Raw genomic sequence first — 17,521 nt, 5'->3', positions numbered from 1 at the left:
ACTACACAAGAAGAACATTTTGAATGCTAATTATTGTAACCTTTAACTGGATTTCGAAGATGGATTTCCAAGTCTTTATTGGAATAATCTGTATATTGTTGAAATATTTATGGATATATTATTGATTATTGGTATTTAATCCTAAAAGTGACACATAAACCCATTGTAGTGGTACAGTATTTTGTAGTAGATAAATAAATAAATTTTTATGGCAACTGTACTTAAATCATAACCAAGATGGTAGATATTTAGGCACTCAATAGACACATTTAGACACATGATATAGGCACTCAATATCAACAGTGGATGTGCTCCTACATATTGCGAAGTTTATAGTCTGTAAACCAACAAAATACTCACTAAGTACTCACCATTATTACATCAAACAACTAAAATAGAGAGTGAGAATAAACTAATAAAACAAAAAGCATGTAATAAAAAAGTTTTAAAAATCTGAGTACCGCCTTGAATTAAAACACAAAGTAGTAGTAACAGAAGGAATAATAAAGGGCCTTACAGCTGACAACAATAGACTCTAAGCTGAAATCAATCATTTGATAAATAAATTGAATAGTGAGAACAAACTCAAAAATGAAGTAATTGAGCAAGCTGAATCTAAAAAAACCATTTCTCTAAGCAAATAAATGACCTCCTTTCATCCAAATCAACCCATAGAGACCAAATAAAAGAACTTGAGCAATTAAAGTTGAAAACACAACATGGACTTTCTAAACGGACACAATGATATTTAAACAAATATAATGATAATCCTTGAAGTTGAAATATGCGTAAAAACACTGCAATAAACAAAATGTCATCTAACCATGAAAAATTGAAAGATAAACTATGTGAGCAGGCACAGACTGCCTGAGAACGCCTTGAGGCTCTTTTAAAGGCCCTTACACCAGTTCTGAGTGTTTCCAGTTCACAAAACTTTATGGATAGACAGATTTGGTTGGACAGGTTAAATATAATAAAATTGTAATGGTTTACCTTCTGAAGAAAGTGAATGCTTTGTGATGTCCTGTAGGAATTGTTGAACAGATTAAATATAATAAGATGACAGGTACCCCAACTCACTGCACTCCACTAAAACATCAGAAAACTTGTTAATATACTACCTTTTACACAAAATCTCTCCTGATATACTTATGCTTACAGAACATGATCTAACAAGTGACGATCTCTAAAACATCTCTAACAGGATATACTCCTATAGCCGATTTTCCCAGGGTGAATCAAGACAACAGGGTGTTGCTATATTTATGAAAGAGGAATTAGCTTTAGTTATTAGCCTGATCTAAACAAAATGGTACCTATTGTTTTCCATTTTGTTTTCCCAAGTTTCCATCCAGTGTTATCTGGTAAACAAGGAACAGTTGTGTGTGATGCTAGGTTCAACTAAATATTTAAAGATGATTTTATGAGAGATATTACATACAATCTTTACTTTCTTTCCTGTAGCCCCCATGTGAAGTGTTCCAGGGACCAAGCTACAATCCGTCATCTCAGTGGTCAGGCCTACCTGAAAGAATCCATGTGTGATCTTGAGTTTCGCATCTCTCCCGATTCATTCTTCCAACTGAACAAACATGCAGCAGAGATTCTTTTTCAAAAGGTGGTACAACTGGCTGGGCCCAAACACTACACAACTCTGTTGGATCTCTACTGTGGTACTGGTTAGTCCTTCCATATATTAATAATTTCTCATTGTAATGTTTAATTCTTGTAGAAAAATAAAGGTACAGGAACTTAAAAGTATAACAAGAAAAATAATAAAAAGTTTAAATTGCCTCATTATTTTTAAATTGACTAATGTCAGCACATTTACACTTAGCACGAGTACATAATGTTTAAAAGCTATTAATTTGGATACTTTTTAGGGATTGAAACAACAATAATTATTATTGTCTCATCTCTTTAATTTTATAAAAGATACAATTCATACTCAAAAAATGTTCTCCATTCTGGAATTGTCCGTGGAATTGTTTTGGAGTTTTCTATTTTATTGTTTTCATGAAAGTAACGAGATTTTTCTGACATTTGCCATTGTTTAGTGATGCAGAAAATCAGTAACCCAATTTTGCACTGCTGGATAGTGTCAAATGTGCAAAAAAAGTGTTGTGTGTGTGTTAAATGTAGATGTGTGTGTGTGTGTGTGTGTGTGTGTGTGTGTGTGTGTGTGTGTGTGTGTGTGTGTGTGTGTGTGTGTGTGTGTGTGTGTGTGTGTGTATGTGCTCTGTTATCTTCACAAATACAAACTTTAAATAAAAAATTGTTGTAGTCTTATTATTGGTTTAATTTTATATATTCTGCTGGATAGATAGGTTTAGGTTACAAGACACAAGGTACTAGGTAGTAGAAGTTTCCTTTCCAGAGCTAGAGTGCAAAACAGTCATAAAAAGATCATTACATATATTTATATTACACAAATTTTAGTTTTCCTGTTGACAAATGTTTCTATTGAATAAGATATTCAGTTAGAAATGACTCTCTCAGTTGTACTCTTTTCTTCTTTTTGCTAGTTTTTTTTTAATAGATAGGAAGAAAGTTGTCTGAATATTTGGAGTTTCTGGTGCTACAATTCTGTTTTTTTAACATTTATGGTACATCATATTTGGCGATTGTAGGAAAATAACTAATACAGTAGAGTCCCGCCGATCCGAACCCCGCCAATCCGAAAATCCGCCTAATCCGAACACGGCTAGGAGAAAATATAAAATTGCTAAAAAGGCAGGAAAATAAATTAAAACCAGTTATTATAGTAAAACGTAAAGTTTTATTTCTCAAAACATTTACTTAACTGACATATATAGAAACTGAAATTACATTTGAAACGTTAGATGATACATACATTGTACGGAATTTATACTGTTAATAAATGAAACATAGTACTGTACTGTACTGTATTTATAATTTACAAACCCCCTACGCAAGGCTTTAGCAAATAATTTGTACTTTAACTTGGACACAATAAGGGATAAAAACGTAAAACTAAACACTGCAAAACCCAACACTTTCTTAAGACCTAAAGTCAGTGATCTTCTTTTGACGCAACACACTGAAACGACTGGACAATGCAATGTTTCGCCAACGCCCGAATGAACATTACGTCATTGGGGAGTAGCAGCGGCATGTTGCTCGACGTAGCGTAGAGCGAGGTCAAAGGCACTTGCAGCTGCGCTGTGTGGAACAATATCGGTAGTTTTGGGCGTCTCCCTCATCCTCACTGCTACATTGAGTCATCAGCTGGGACTCCTTGCACCTGTGCCATGATGTCTTTCGTCTGTGTACTCCTCGAAGGCCTTTGTTTCATCTACAGCCGTCCACTCATCAACACACTCCTTCTCTACATTTTCGCATCCCGGTATTTTTTTTACAAGAGGAAGAAGTTCGCATTTCATTTACCGGTGGAACAACCTCTTCAACAAACTGCAGATCAGGCCAAAGATTTTTCCAAGATTTCTGCAGAGCTCCTACGCTTGTGTTCTCCCAAGCCTCTGCCACCCAGAAAATTACATCTTTGATCGTGATTTTCTTAAGCTTTTGGAGAATTGTGAGGTCTTCATTTTCCTCAAGCAGGCTTCGGAGCAGCTTTTTCCGATAATTTTGCTTCAACGCTTGTAGAACTCCTTGGTCCATTGGTTGTATGATCGAAGTAACGTTCGGTGGTAGAAAAATGGCTTTTATATCACACCAATAACCAGCTCTAAGTCATCCGGATGGGACGGAGCGTTATCTATGAGTAACAACGCTCTATCAGGCAGTCCATTTTCTTCATTGTAGGCTCTCACTTGGGCACAAATTGTTTCTCAAACCATTCTTGAAACAAAGCACGATCCATCCAAGCTTTCTTTTGGTTTTTATAGTAAAACCGGCAGAGCGTTCATATTCATGTTTTTTAAAACATCGAGGTTTTTTGGATTTAACCGATAACCATCAAAGGTATCTTATTGGTGGCGGAAGCGTTGCTGCATGCTAATAACGGTTTAGTCGTTGCTTATCCATTTTAAATCCTGGAGCGGACTTTTCTTCTCTTGAAGCTAGGCTCTTTGTTGGCAACGCTTTGAAATTTAGCCCCGTTTCATCAGCGTTGTACACTTGCTGGGGTGAGTAGGAGGATGTAATTTCTTTGAACTCCTGAAGATACTCTGCGGCTGCGTTGCTGTCTGCAGACATCTTTTCGCCAGTTACAGTCAGTTGCCTGATACCGTGCCTTTTTTTTTTCCACCGATCTAAAAAACCGCAACTAGCCGAAAATGACGGAACGCCTCCCATAAGGATGTTTAGTAGAAGCGCCTTTTCTTTAATAAGAGGGCCGGTAATGGGAATGCCTTTTTGTCTCTCTTGAGAAAACCACAAGTAAAGTGCTTCATCGAGTTTGTCATACGATGACACAGTAGTAGTTTTGACGTTTTTCTAGTGTTTTCACTTGTAACAGAGCAAAATTGTTCGATTTTTGCCCGCCTTCTTTTTTCCAGTCACTGATCGTCGCTTTACCGACCACCAAAATTCAATTGAAAGTTGAGTAGCACTTTCAACCATTGTCTAGTCTTTTGAGAACTTCGAGTTTTTTCTATTAACGTACACGAGTTGTGTTTACGTTTACTAGCCATAATGATATCGGATATACGCACAGAGCAGAGCAAAAAACAAACAAAACTGCAAACCACAAACTACAGAATACACAGTAAGAGCACGTGCTTGCGCGTATGGAAGATTGCACTAACTAAAACTGTCGTCTCGCCACTCGTCACCGGGGTGGGTGGTGGAGGGGATAGGGGTGAGGTATGGGCAGTCCAATAGTTTTGCGCGCCACAACTGTTTCAAGGTCACCGACCAACTCGCCCCGCCCACCACAGACAGGTGGCTTCTACTAGATTCATTACGCACAAACAATGGCACTCAGTTTCGACCACGCGATGTTACCGTACAAAGACAGGAAGCTGTAATATTATTATTACGTTTAATACGTACTTACTATTGTTTATTGCATTTGATTATTGTATGCATTTAATTGTTTTAAAACCACGTAAATTGCACTTGTAAAGTTGATAAATGGTACTATTTAACAAAAATCCGCCTAGTCCGAATTTCCCGTCAATCCGAACAAGGTTCGGTCCCAATTAGTTCGGATTGGCGGGACTCTACTGTAATTTCATTTAAATTTAACTCAAGGTTAAGTGATTTTACTCTAACTTTGTTTGCAGCTAATAAAACAAGAATAGCAGGTCACAATAGTTATTTTGTGATTAAAAATTATGCTTAGAGAAAACAATGTTTATTAGCCAATAATTCACAAGGCTTACAGTAGGGTAGATTTTTATATACTCTGTATAATTTTCTGTTGTTTTGATTGATATTCTGAACCGTACATATAAAATTTCCATTCCTTTTTTATAAACTGTGCATAAACAAAGCTCTTTTTTAATGTAAATCGATCGGTGTTTTATCAAAAATACTAGGTCTGTCCAGAAAGTAGTAGATATATTGAAATAAAAATTATAAAATGAAAAGTCAAATATTATTATAAAGGAACAATATTTCTGCATAATAGCCATTCAAAAGAAGACAAGCACAAACACCATGAAATTTTTGAAAAGTTTTTCAAAAGTTCTGTGATTTAAAACAAGATTTTCAAAAAATTTCTTGTTGATTTTTATCACCAGTTCATCAGTTAGAAAATAAGATCAGTTACTGTAATCCCTATTATTGACAATAGTACAGCCATTTTTAAAATTGATGCATTTTTCCTCCCTCAGCATTCAATTATTATTTATTTTCTGCACACACCACAATAATGGTGACAGATTCCAATTATGAATCTTGAGTTTGTGTCCAGTTCACCTTCCTCTTAGTGCAGCGTTTGGAATCTGACACTGTTACAGACTTAACTCCTGGAATTTGGAGTAATGTTCGTATGAAGGGGGTTATATTAAGAACAGGGAACCACTCAAATAACATTTCGGTAGGATTTTTTCTATTTTTCTTAAGAATGATTTTCATTATGGACCTCTAAGAGATTATAGCTCCATTCATTATAGCTAAAACTAAGGCATATTGTGAGCAAACAGAAACAGTTTACCTTTTAAATCAATTTTGACTGGATCGTTTATATAAATATTAAACAAAAGTGAATCCAAGGTACTTCCTTGGACTACACAACAACATCACAGGTATGATGTCAATATTCTTACCTGTGCTTATAAGCTATATTGATTTGGTATGGCCAGGTGCTTGTTTATTTAAGAAATAAATTTGGTCATACCAAATTCTTTCATGAATGTAAAAATGATCTACCTTAAGAGCTTGATGGTGATTGCGATGGAGTGTGGAAGTGGAGCTTGGAGTGGCAGCGGTTGAAGATGCAAAGCACAATGCTCAGATCAACAACATAACAAAATGTACATTTGTAGAAGGGAGGGTTGAAGAGGTTAGTCAGTTTGGACTATGCTTGTAGGTGCCATGAGCCTGCTGTTCAGCCCCAGGGTGCGAGGCTGCGTGGGAGTGGAACTTGGAGTGGCAGCGGTTGAAGACGCAAAGCACAATGCTCAGATCAACAACATAACAAATTGCACATTTGTAGAAGGGAGGGTTGAAGAGGTTAGTCAGTGCGTCATCGGTTTGGACTGCCTCAGTCAGTCAATCGACATTAAGTTCTTTATTCAATTAATATTAATATTAATTAGTTTAAAGTTTTATTTGAATTAATATTTATATAGTTATAATAAGATTTGTTGAAAGAATTTCAAAAGATTTGTTTACAAATAAGTATTTATGAGAACACAAAACCTGGAATTTGCCACATGCTAAAAATAGAAAAAAATCATAATTAAAAAAAGAAAGGTTACATCATAATTAAAGCCATTCTACAGTTGCTGTAACAATGTTCAGATTAACATTAACTATGGAATTTTTTTAAAGTTTATTATTGGTGATTGAAGGTTTGAAAGAATAACAGGATTTCGGACATTTGCCATATGTACATATGTTACAAAAGATGTAACACAACATTTCGAGGATTGGAATCTATACTCTTCATCTGGTGGGGTAAGTATTAATACATACAATAATAAAGAACAGAAAGAAGAAAAGAAGGGAAAGAAAAGGGTTCAAACATACCCAAAAGCTGCTTGGAGTCCAGTGACAATGCCTCGAAATGTTTTGTTATACCTTTTGTAGCATATAACAATGGCAAATGTCCGAAATCCGGCATTTGGTTGCTATAACCACCAGTTTCGAAATTATGACAGGTGGCTGTGAACTACGAATAAAGAGCAGATGTTATCTGACATTCATTTAACATTCTCACGTAATTTATCATCAGTTTTAAGAAATCCAGTTTGTCATGGAAGACAAAGACTTTGATTGTGACATTTTCCATCATAACGTACCATCACACGTGTGGAGTAATTTTTACTGGATACATAATACACATGGGAAGGGGTTAAGGTATTAAATATGGTTAACAATATGATTTGATGTAATATTTTCATAGTAGTAAAATTTTCTGTTGTCATACCCCATTTAGGAATGAAATTGAAGGTAATATAAAACTGTGATTATAATGGTAATTTTTGCAATTGTTGTGTGTTGCTGTAGTATACAGCCAAACCAGTTTCAAATTTTCTTTATTTTGATAGACTTAAGTCAAAGCAATGCTGTTACTTTCCAAAATGTAATGTATACAATTGTATATTAAATGTTTACATGCATTGAAATTTTCCTCTTAATAGCAAGCTATAATGTAGTAGCCATCTTGATTTTTTCATTTAAGAACAATTATACCCTTATTTTTTGTCAATGAGCTGTAGGAGCTTTGTCATGTTAACACTATGACTGGGGCTGATGCCTTACGGCACAGATAAAGGATACAGTGTACTCACTCTACCTCAGTGTAAACGAACAGTGAAAGTGTTAAAGATGTACTTGATAAACATCTTAAACCGTTTTCAATTTGTTATTGATTTTTCATTTAAAACTCTCAAATTTGTTGTACTTTATTTTTAAATATTTAAAAGATACATTTTATAAGAAAAAATAAAAAGCGTTTGGATGTACATTAAGCACATATTTGAACTGAGAGAAAACTTATAACTCTATACCAAAAATAAGAACATTAAAATTTTATTTGACATTTAAAAATAAGAACATTAACATTTTATTTGACATTTAAAACCGTTCTGATAGGATGAAAATTAAGGTCATTTCACTACAACAGGCTCCTAACTGGCCTCTCATGATTGAGGATATTCTATAAAAACACAATTGCATCGGTAGATTGGTTCAGGAGTTATTTAACAGGCAGAAACCAAGCAGTAGAAATAAAATTATTAGATCATACACCAACAAAAGAAACTGTCTCCAAAGCATTGTCAATAGACAAAGGTGTCCTGCTAGGATTCGTACTGGGCCCTATCCTTTATCTAAGTTTTATTAGTGACTTTCCTGAATGCCTAAAAAACTACTGCTTTATGCTAATGCATGTGAATGATACAGCATCTTGTTAAAAAATACACTTCACTCAAATTTAAAAAATAGAAACATACATTGCAGAGACAACAGAATTCTTCCAAACTCAATTCACAAAGGGTACTGGTGCTACAGAAAAAGGCATTGTGTATACTAACAGGATTGAGCCCATAAGGATCTTGTAGAGATCAAACAGCAAAAAAATTGACTGCAGTACATCCTAGAAGTAGTTATTTATGAAAGTCAACAAGACCTGACAAGGGGAGCTGATACATATTCCTACAATACAAGAGGAGCAAAAATCACACACATCCCATGCACTGACTGAGCGTCTTTAAAAAACAACCCAACTATGCTGGAGCAAAGTTTGTCAACATCTTACCGTAAGAAGTCAAAAACAGTAAAGGGCAGCAGCAACTCAGAAGAAATCTATCTCCTGTTCACTTTCTGGCCTCTCTACTCCACAGAGTAATTTTTTAACTGGAGAACAAATGACAAATCTACATCTCTTCACCAATCTGAGCTGTCTCTTTTTTGTTTCCTTCATTTCTTTTTGCCTGTATTGCAATGTGCTGATTTTCTTATCCATTAGTAATAATTTCCTATCCTTAGCTTTCAGCTCTATTATTCAAACCTTTTAATTGTAATTAACTTGATTTATCTATATTTTATGTTTGTATTTAAATATATTTGTATTTTGAATATAGCAAGTGTTTATTAGTGCTGTAAGAGTCCTAGAAAACAAATATTTTCCACTAAAAATCTTTCTTTTTTTCGGTTTACTGTGTTAAACTATTAAAATGAATTTTAAAACTTATTTTAAAGTTAAAAACATAAAATGTTTTGCCTTGAGTTATGAATAGTTTTGAGAATGACTTCTCAAAATTTCACACGAAAATTAAGTGTCTTTGAGTTGGTAGTTAAAAGGTGTGCAGAAGTTTGATTCTTGAAAATTGTTGTGGAAAAAATTTAAAGAGTGTTTAAACATCAAACTATGGACAAAATCAAAGTTTCCATTACTTGAAATTTGAAGGATTTGTGATAAATTAAGTCATAGTGGTCATAAATTGGTCATAGCTATAAAATAATCCTTTATAGTTTGTAGGTTAGCAATGTTAACATAGCAAATAATTCATGTGTTATTTCAGAAACTTTTCGGAGTTTTGAAGAATCTGGACCACTCCCCTAGTATCATAGCTGTGGTGAATCCAGGACGGGGAGGAGCTGGTAAGTGTCACTTACGGACATACATTTGTTTCAGAAATATATTTTTATTTTGAATTATACTTTTATTGTTATATAGTATTTACAAATCACTTCTATAACATTCAAGTATAATTAGTTAGAGTATTGACGGTTAATCTCTGTTACTCAGGAAACATCATTTTATTTTGTTCTTTATATAAGGTTTATTTTTAAGATGTATTAATAACTTACTCAATGCCCAAACATTGATATTATAAAATTGAACAATTAAAAAAAGTATATACAAGCAAGATACATAATATAGTCTAAATACATTATACAAAGTAGTACAGACAAAGTATAATGGTTTATAAAAAAAAAATGTATGGAACCATCATCGTTCTCCTCAGTATATAATAGTATCTTGCAATCGTTATATAATTTAGAAAATAAAGTACTACAGTAACAGTCTGATTATCCAAGCTGTCAGGGTAACAAAGGATTCTAAAAAAATTAGTAATTCCTTAGGAAACATGTACAAAATTACTCTGTAAAACCAGATCTGTCTTTGATATTCAGAGGCATGGAACACAGCAGTATCACCATTCCATTTGCATGGCTCTGTAAACCTTTATTAGTTTGAGTAATAATGGTATGGTGTTAGAATGTACACATAAGTTGCAGCTGGATAGTAAGTCATGTATTTTATTGTATAAATAAAGCATTTTTATTTTTCCATATCAAGGTCTCATTTAGCTCGGTCGATTAGTCTTCTACTAAATGTTCAAAAAGTAACAAAAGTAACTGGAATTTTCATTAAAAAAAAATGATTTGTTTGTCTACATTAATGTTGTCACCTTTAAAATAGTTCCAATTAGATATTATGCACCTGTGCCAGAGTTTCTTTAAATCCTCGAAACACTTTTCAAACTCGATTTCTGGGACATCCTTTAGCTCTTTCAGCTATGTACTTTGAATGTCATCATGCCTGTAAATCGACGGCCCTTTAAGGTTCTAGAATACCTTCTTCATCTAAGTTCACTTGAAATCCTTTGATCGTAGGAGTTGACATTCCATTAAATTCTTACATATTGCATTTTCCTAGCATTTGATCAATTTGCCATTTCTGAGTTATCTTCATTTAATTTTTTCTCTTTTTATTTCTATTCCAAGAAACTTATTTACTTCTCCTTGGTATTTAGAATTAAATTAATTTTGGAATTTAATCACCACTTTATTTATTTCCTCTTCTTCTTCAGTTAGCAAAATTGTATCAACAAATAAAGAAATAAAACAAGCTAAACATTTGTTCTAATATATATTAAATAAACAGAAGTCATTAGAAGACCTGTTAAAACCATTTCTTTCAGCAAATAAATTAAATCTAGTGTTCCAACGTTTTGAACTTTATTTTGAACTTCATTTCCAACTTTGATTCCTTTGGGTATTTTTCATTTATACTTCATAGTTGAACTCACTGTTTAGAAAAGCAGTTGGTATGTCTGTTTGTTTTATACTCAAATCTTTCTGTATAGAATGTGCAAGTAGGAATCTTATTGTAGTTATTTTATTGAAGGAGGAGCTCTTCTTAGTGGAAAACAAATTATTTTCTTTAAAAGAAATATACAATTTTCTGAATAAAGGCATCTCGGATGAAAGGCCTTATGTAAGAAATTAAAAACTATTGGAGAATTGTGTCTTTTAAAGAAAATAATTATTGTAGTTAGACTTGCAGCTGGTGATTAATTATATGTAAAATTATTTTCTTCTTGAAAACCTCTTGCAACCAATGGAGCTTTTTAAGTTCCATCCTCTTTTGTTTTAAATAGCCACTTAGCATCCACTATTGCTTTCTTCCCTTCTGGTAATGCCATTATGTGTTAATTTTCTCGTAAGCATTCAATTGATCTTGATTAGCTTTTTGCTATTCCTCACCTCTACTTATAGCTTTTTTATAAGTTACAGGATCATTTTCAGCCACCAACCAAACAAATGGCAAAATACAATTCTTAGTCATCAAGATGTTGAGGATTTTTGATAGCTCTTTTAATACTTAATTGTTGTTCATATCATCTCTTTGGTTTCCCATTGTTTTTTTCTCAACGTATATGTGAATTACCTTCTTCAACATACGGTTTCAAGTTCTGATTTTCAATTCTTAGTTTTTCTCTCGTGGTATTTAATTTGTATTTCATTGAATTTGACATATTTTGATATGAGTTTCATTTTTTTCGGAATTTAGAGCCTATAACCGTTTAATGTGTAGCCATTCTTGTTTCCAAAGGTTTTTCTTGAAATTTGGAATCTTTTGGTCATTTAATTGCCCATGCTTTGGGTCCAAATACTTTCAGTTTATCGAAATCTAACTTTCCATACCACATTTTAGCAGGTACTTGATTATTTATTGCTGGTGAACATCTATTCAGCTGATGTGTAGCACACATTATTGCTTTGCTCCAAAGATGCTCAGGTAGTTCTGTTTCTGTCATCATTGTTCTTGCTTTATTATAAAGTGTTCAGATACGCCATTTTGCTGTGGTGAATATGGTTGAATACATTCAATTACAAGTCCTTTTGTCTGACCGAACTCCTTTAGTCATTGGACAAATATTCCCCTCCATTACCATAACGAATTCTGGATCCTTCAACTCCTTTCTGTGTATTAATCTCTGTTATATAATTTTTTAATGTTTAGTGCAGCTTCTGACATTTTTTAATGAATAAACTTGTACAATGTCAATGTAGATGTGAAGTGTCATCTGTTACTGTTTGAAAATACTTATATGCATCATTTGAGGTCAGTGTAACTGGTCCTACTATGTCAGTATGAAGTAGACACCAATCCTACAACTTCTTTGACTTTCAGTGATTTAGATGATTTAGGTTTCTTCGCTAACTTACTTTTTATATAAAGTTCACAAATCTCATAATACACAGGCAGTTTCATTATTTTTAGTCCTTTTCTATTTAGATCTTCTCTGGTGCCACAAATTATTTCGATTGCACATTTTTCTTGATTGTAGATATTCTTCTGAAATTTATATTCCCTTTGAATAAATACAGACCATATGTTGATTCACAGCAGAATGTTATATTGTTATTAATATTGACTATTCTTACACCATTATTTTCAAAAATTATTTTACAATTTTTGTTAGTTAACTTTTTTACAGACAGTGTAGTCTGAAAATGTCTGGTAGTATTAATGCTTCTATATTCACTATTTTACCTTCACAATTTGTTGTTAATATTCCTTTCTTTTCTGCTCACAGAATATGTCCATTTGCGATTTTATGAACTTGTCTGTCTTAACTTTCTTACATGATGCATTGCATTTTCAAATTGTTGTTTCACTAAGTTTTATGTTGCACCAAAATCTATTATATAGTTATATGTGCTACTTGTTGTATCCTCACAACTGTTGAATACAATTTGTAAAGCCATACAATGTTTTCAGCATGTAAAGCTATGAAATTAAAATTATTATTGTTCTGGGTTACATGAGATTGATGTGTATCAAGGTTGTAAACCTATATTTACTATTTTTTAAATCATCCCTTTGATAACCACAATCATTTCCTTTAAAAATAGGGTTCCTTGAAAAAAAATTCTGAAGCTTTTTATCCTTTTTTATGACATTTAAAACATTCAATTAGCATATTAGGGGCACTAAATGCAGCTTCTAACAACAAACTACTACAACTAGTATTATTTTCTTGTTAGATTTCAGCATCAAGCAAACATGATTTTACAAAATGAAATATTATAGTTTATCTACACTCATGGTCTCCATAGTTGTAATAATATTATTGTAACATTCAGGCATAGTCAACAGAAGATTGCATACTTTATCAGTCTCTTCTAGGTTTGAACCAGTACATTCAAGTTGATTGATTAATGTATCAAACTTAAAAAAAGTAATCTTGTAACCTGTCATTACTATATTAGAGATGTAGCCTTGAAAAGTATTTGATAAATATAAACCTTTTTAACGCTTCTTGATTAACACATTTAACATGATTTAACACATCAAAAAGTGTTAAAAAGGTTTATTATTGTTTATATACTGTAATTACTTTTACATTTTAGATTCAAAATTTGTTTTCTTAAACAAAATTTACTAAATGTGATCTTAGGCTCAAAAATATTTTTCTATACATTTGATAACGATCTTTTGTAGTTTTTTCATTTTTTACATATTTCAGATACTTATTAGATAAACACTGAATAATTAAGGATCCAGCCCTAGTATCTTTTACTTTATTATCATCTGTTACATCATTAACTAAAATATCAGCACCTCCTTTGCCGTGAAGAACTAGTCTAAATTTCCAATTTGAAAAATTAGTTTCTTCTTTTAACTATGGTAAAATTGACAAATTATTATTACTTGCCATTTTTAACATAATATATAGATTGACTTATACACTTTTGGACTTTCATTTGTAAGCACTTGCTGAGTCATTTCTTCCAGTTCATCAAGATTCATAGGTTTTGTGCGATAGACTTCATCCTTTGCCCAACCCCAGAGGAAAAACTCCCAAACCATGAAATCCGGACTACAAGGAGGTCATTCATGTGGTCCTCAATGACCTAACCAATGTACCGGGAAGCGGTTACCAACGTCGGAGGTTGGGGGCCAATCTCAAACTTACAATATGAAGTGTGGTGGAGCCCCATCTTGCATAAACATCATGTTCTCAATGTAAATGCTGACAAAATTGGCCAAACTCTGTTTTCAAGCATGTTGAGGTACCGCTTTCCCACTCATTTTGTCTCTCAAGAGAAAAGGGCCAATAATTTGACTTGGTGTCATACAATTCCAAACGGTGACCTTGGGACAGTTTTACATTTTCTTAACCGCAACTTTAGGGTAAAATTTTGACCAGTAAGTAAATTGTGGGCGATTAACAAACCCCCTAGATGAAAAACCACTTCGCCAATCCAAAAAAATGTTATTAAAGAGTTCTAATCAATCTTCATGCCACCCAAGCTTTATTTCTCCATATTCCATCTGGCAATCTTAGTCTTTAGGAAATATTTCTTGTCAGTAATGAGGTTTTCGAGGAAGAAAGCTGAGAGATTTCAGGAGGAATAGTATGCCATGCTAGACCACCCACATGAGTTCTTGACGAGTTGACTTTCCAAGACTTCTTTTGAAAATCTCTTCAATGATTTGAATATTTTCTTTTAATCTGGATGTTGATGGACGGCCGGTTTTTCTTCTGTCTGTCACTGATCCAGTAGTCATTACTTTTGAATGACGGTTTTGTATTGTTTTTTGATACACGGCATGAGGTCTGCTGATATTGTGCCACCACCTTAGCACTTCCACTACTGACTGCCAGACTTCGTAAAGGCAAGCAATTTGCACTCCCTCTTGACAATCGTCCTGTACCCATTTTCTTGAATTTTATTTAAAATGTAAGGAAAAAACAAAATTAGATTTAATGTATTTGATTGAATCTGGCAAAACTGGTAGTTAAATAAAAATAGGAAGATTTTTTCAACCATCCTGTATACATTAAAGTGTGTTATGTTTCTGTATATAATTTAAATATTTATTTATCATCTTGAGTTTTATTTTATTCTTAGGATAGTTCTTAGTTATATTGAAAATGCACAATGCACCTGTTCATTTATGAATGTATATTTTGCAATAAAGATGGCTTGTGGCTTGTAAAATATTTACATATTCAATAAAAATTAGAGACCATTAAATTAAATAAAATTAGTATTGAAATTAAATTTTTACCACAGCAAATACTATGAAACTATGGGGTAAAAAAACATGTGAAATTCCTTTGTAGGCATACTTTAAACAAACAAAATTCTTTTAAGCATGCATAATACTTATGTTCAAAAGATGTGATGGGGAAAGCACAATGGGAAGAATCTAGAACTTTTGAAATATTAGACATCTTATAACAGATAGGCTATCAACAAGCAAATATTCAGCTCTCTGGAAATTACTTCTTACCTTAGGCTAATTTCAACCGTCATTGACAGCACTGTTGAGATTAGGGCTGTTAAAAAAGATTTGATCAACTAATTTAAGGAAGAAAACCAACTGAGTTATTTAAAAAAAATATTTTTAATATCTAATTCACTTTATAATATTTGCTTTAAGTTCTCAATAAATTTTGACTACTTAGAATGTTCTTTCATTTTTGTTGCAGGTGAAAGTGCAATTAGTTTGTTACGTCAACATCCTAACATCCATAAAGTAATTTATGTTTCTTGCAAACCGGATAATCCTTTGACGATGAAGAATTTTGTTCAGCTTTGTGAAAGAGTTGGAACTGGGTCTAAACCATTTCATTTGACCAAGGCTATTCCATTCGATCTCTTCCCTTACACAGACCATCGTGAACTAGTTCTTTGTTTTGAGAAAAGGTAATTGTGGTCAAATCATATGTTGTTTAGAAATGTGTAAATAAACTTATTTTCTACTTTTATTGTTTTAATCGTAACCACCTATTGTAGTTAAAATTGATTAATATTTTCCATATATAACAAAAGTATGTTTATTTCTTGAAAGGCAGCATTTAAATATAACTCGAAATTCAAATTCAAATTCAAATCTTTATTTGTCATTAGGCTATATTACAAGCAATAGACATTGTCATACTAATACTAAATATACTATGCAGTATACAAATTGTCATAACTACAATAATGATAAAAATCTTCAATAGAATATGGTGCAGTCCTCACCAAAAAACTTGTAATTATTGTTTTGAATACATTAATACTTAATTTTTTTACATATTCAGGTAAACTATTATACAATTTAATTTGCATATATTTATGACTGTTTATCACTTTTTGGAGTCTGGTACTTGGTAAATTAAGATTATCACAGTTCCTAGTATAGTGGCTATGATACACATTGCGTTCAACAAAATCAGATAAATGTTTTTTAACATATAATAAATTACACAATATATACAAGCTAGGTACAGTTAAAATCTTAAAACTAATAAAATATGGCTTACAACTTTCTATCTGACTTATACCAGCCATAACTCGAATTGCCCTTTTTTGGCATAAAAATACATCGTTAGCTCCAGGACTATTTCCCCATAGCAATATGCCATAGTTCAAGTGACAATTAAAAAATGCAAAATAGGCCATACGCAAACAATCAGAATCAACATTATACTTAAGCTTAAACAATAAGTATATAACACTCTAGATAGTTTTAGTAATTAGCTGCTCAGTATGATAATGCCAACTAAGTTTTGAGTCTAGATGAATACCGAGCAACTTGACATGCTGATTGACTAACTCTCCATCTACTTTCCTTAATGTAAAGATGATTTGTTCTGACTTATCATCATTAAGTATTAACTCATTTGCTGAGAACCAGTCACCAGCCCTTTCCACTAATAGAGCAGATTCACGTTTCACATAATCCAGAGAGTAACCCTTAACCAGTGCTGATGTATCATCTGCAAAGAGGACAGACTGATGGGGGAGGTTGGATGGAAGATCATTAATCATAATGACAAATAGGAGTGGCCCCAAAACAGACCCTTGGGGAACACCTCTAACCACTTCCCGCATACGAGACACCTGATCCCCCATTACAACCACCTGTTTTCTGTTCACAAGGTACGAACGTATAAGGTTTAATTCTTTGCCCATTACACCATACTTAGAGAGCTTTTTAAGCAGTATTTTGTGCGATATAATATCAAAAGCTTTTCTCAAATCTAACAGAGTCAAAGCCAAGAAAGAATTTTTTTCAAATGCCTTGAGAACTTCAGTAACAACCTTTTCAACTGCATCAATGGTAGACTTACCAGCTAAAAAACCAAATTGTGCATTCGTAAAGTAATTATTTTGTACAAACAAAGAA

At 32.9% G+C, this 17,521-nt stretch overlaps 1 protein-coding gene across 2 annotated transcripts in view; it reads left to right on the top strand.

Moving 5' to 3' along the window:
• LOC124357360 (tRNA (uracil(54)-C(5))-methyltransferase homolog-B-like) overlaps positions 1-16,113 on the top strand; it is a 34,133-nt gene extending 18,020 nt beyond the window's left edge. For both annotated transcript variants that reach the window (XM_046809083.1, XM_046809082.1), the window contains 4 exons: positions 1,465-1,679; positions 6,461-6,603; positions 9,621-9,699; positions 15,837-16,113. In XM_046809083.1, coding sequence (XP_046665039.1) covers positions 1,465-1,679; positions 6,461-6,603; positions 9,621-9,699; positions 15,837-16,057 — 658 coding nt within the window. In that variant the 3' untranslated portion in view covers positions 16,058-16,113. The remainder of the gene's footprint in view (positions 1-1,464; positions 1,680-6,460; positions 6,604-9,620; positions 9,700-15,836) is intronic.
• Positions 16,114-17,521: the final 1,408 nt, after the last annotated feature.

Source organism: Homalodisca vitripennis, chromosome 3, assembly GCF_021130785.1.
Source record: "Homalodisca vitripennis isolate AUS2020 chromosome 3, UT_GWSS_2.1, whole genome shotgun sequence".
NCBI lineage: Eukaryota > Metazoa > Arthropoda > Insecta > Hemiptera > Cicadellidae > Homalodisca > Homalodisca vitripennis.
This window is presented reverse-complemented; position numbering and strand designations above follow the sequence as displayed.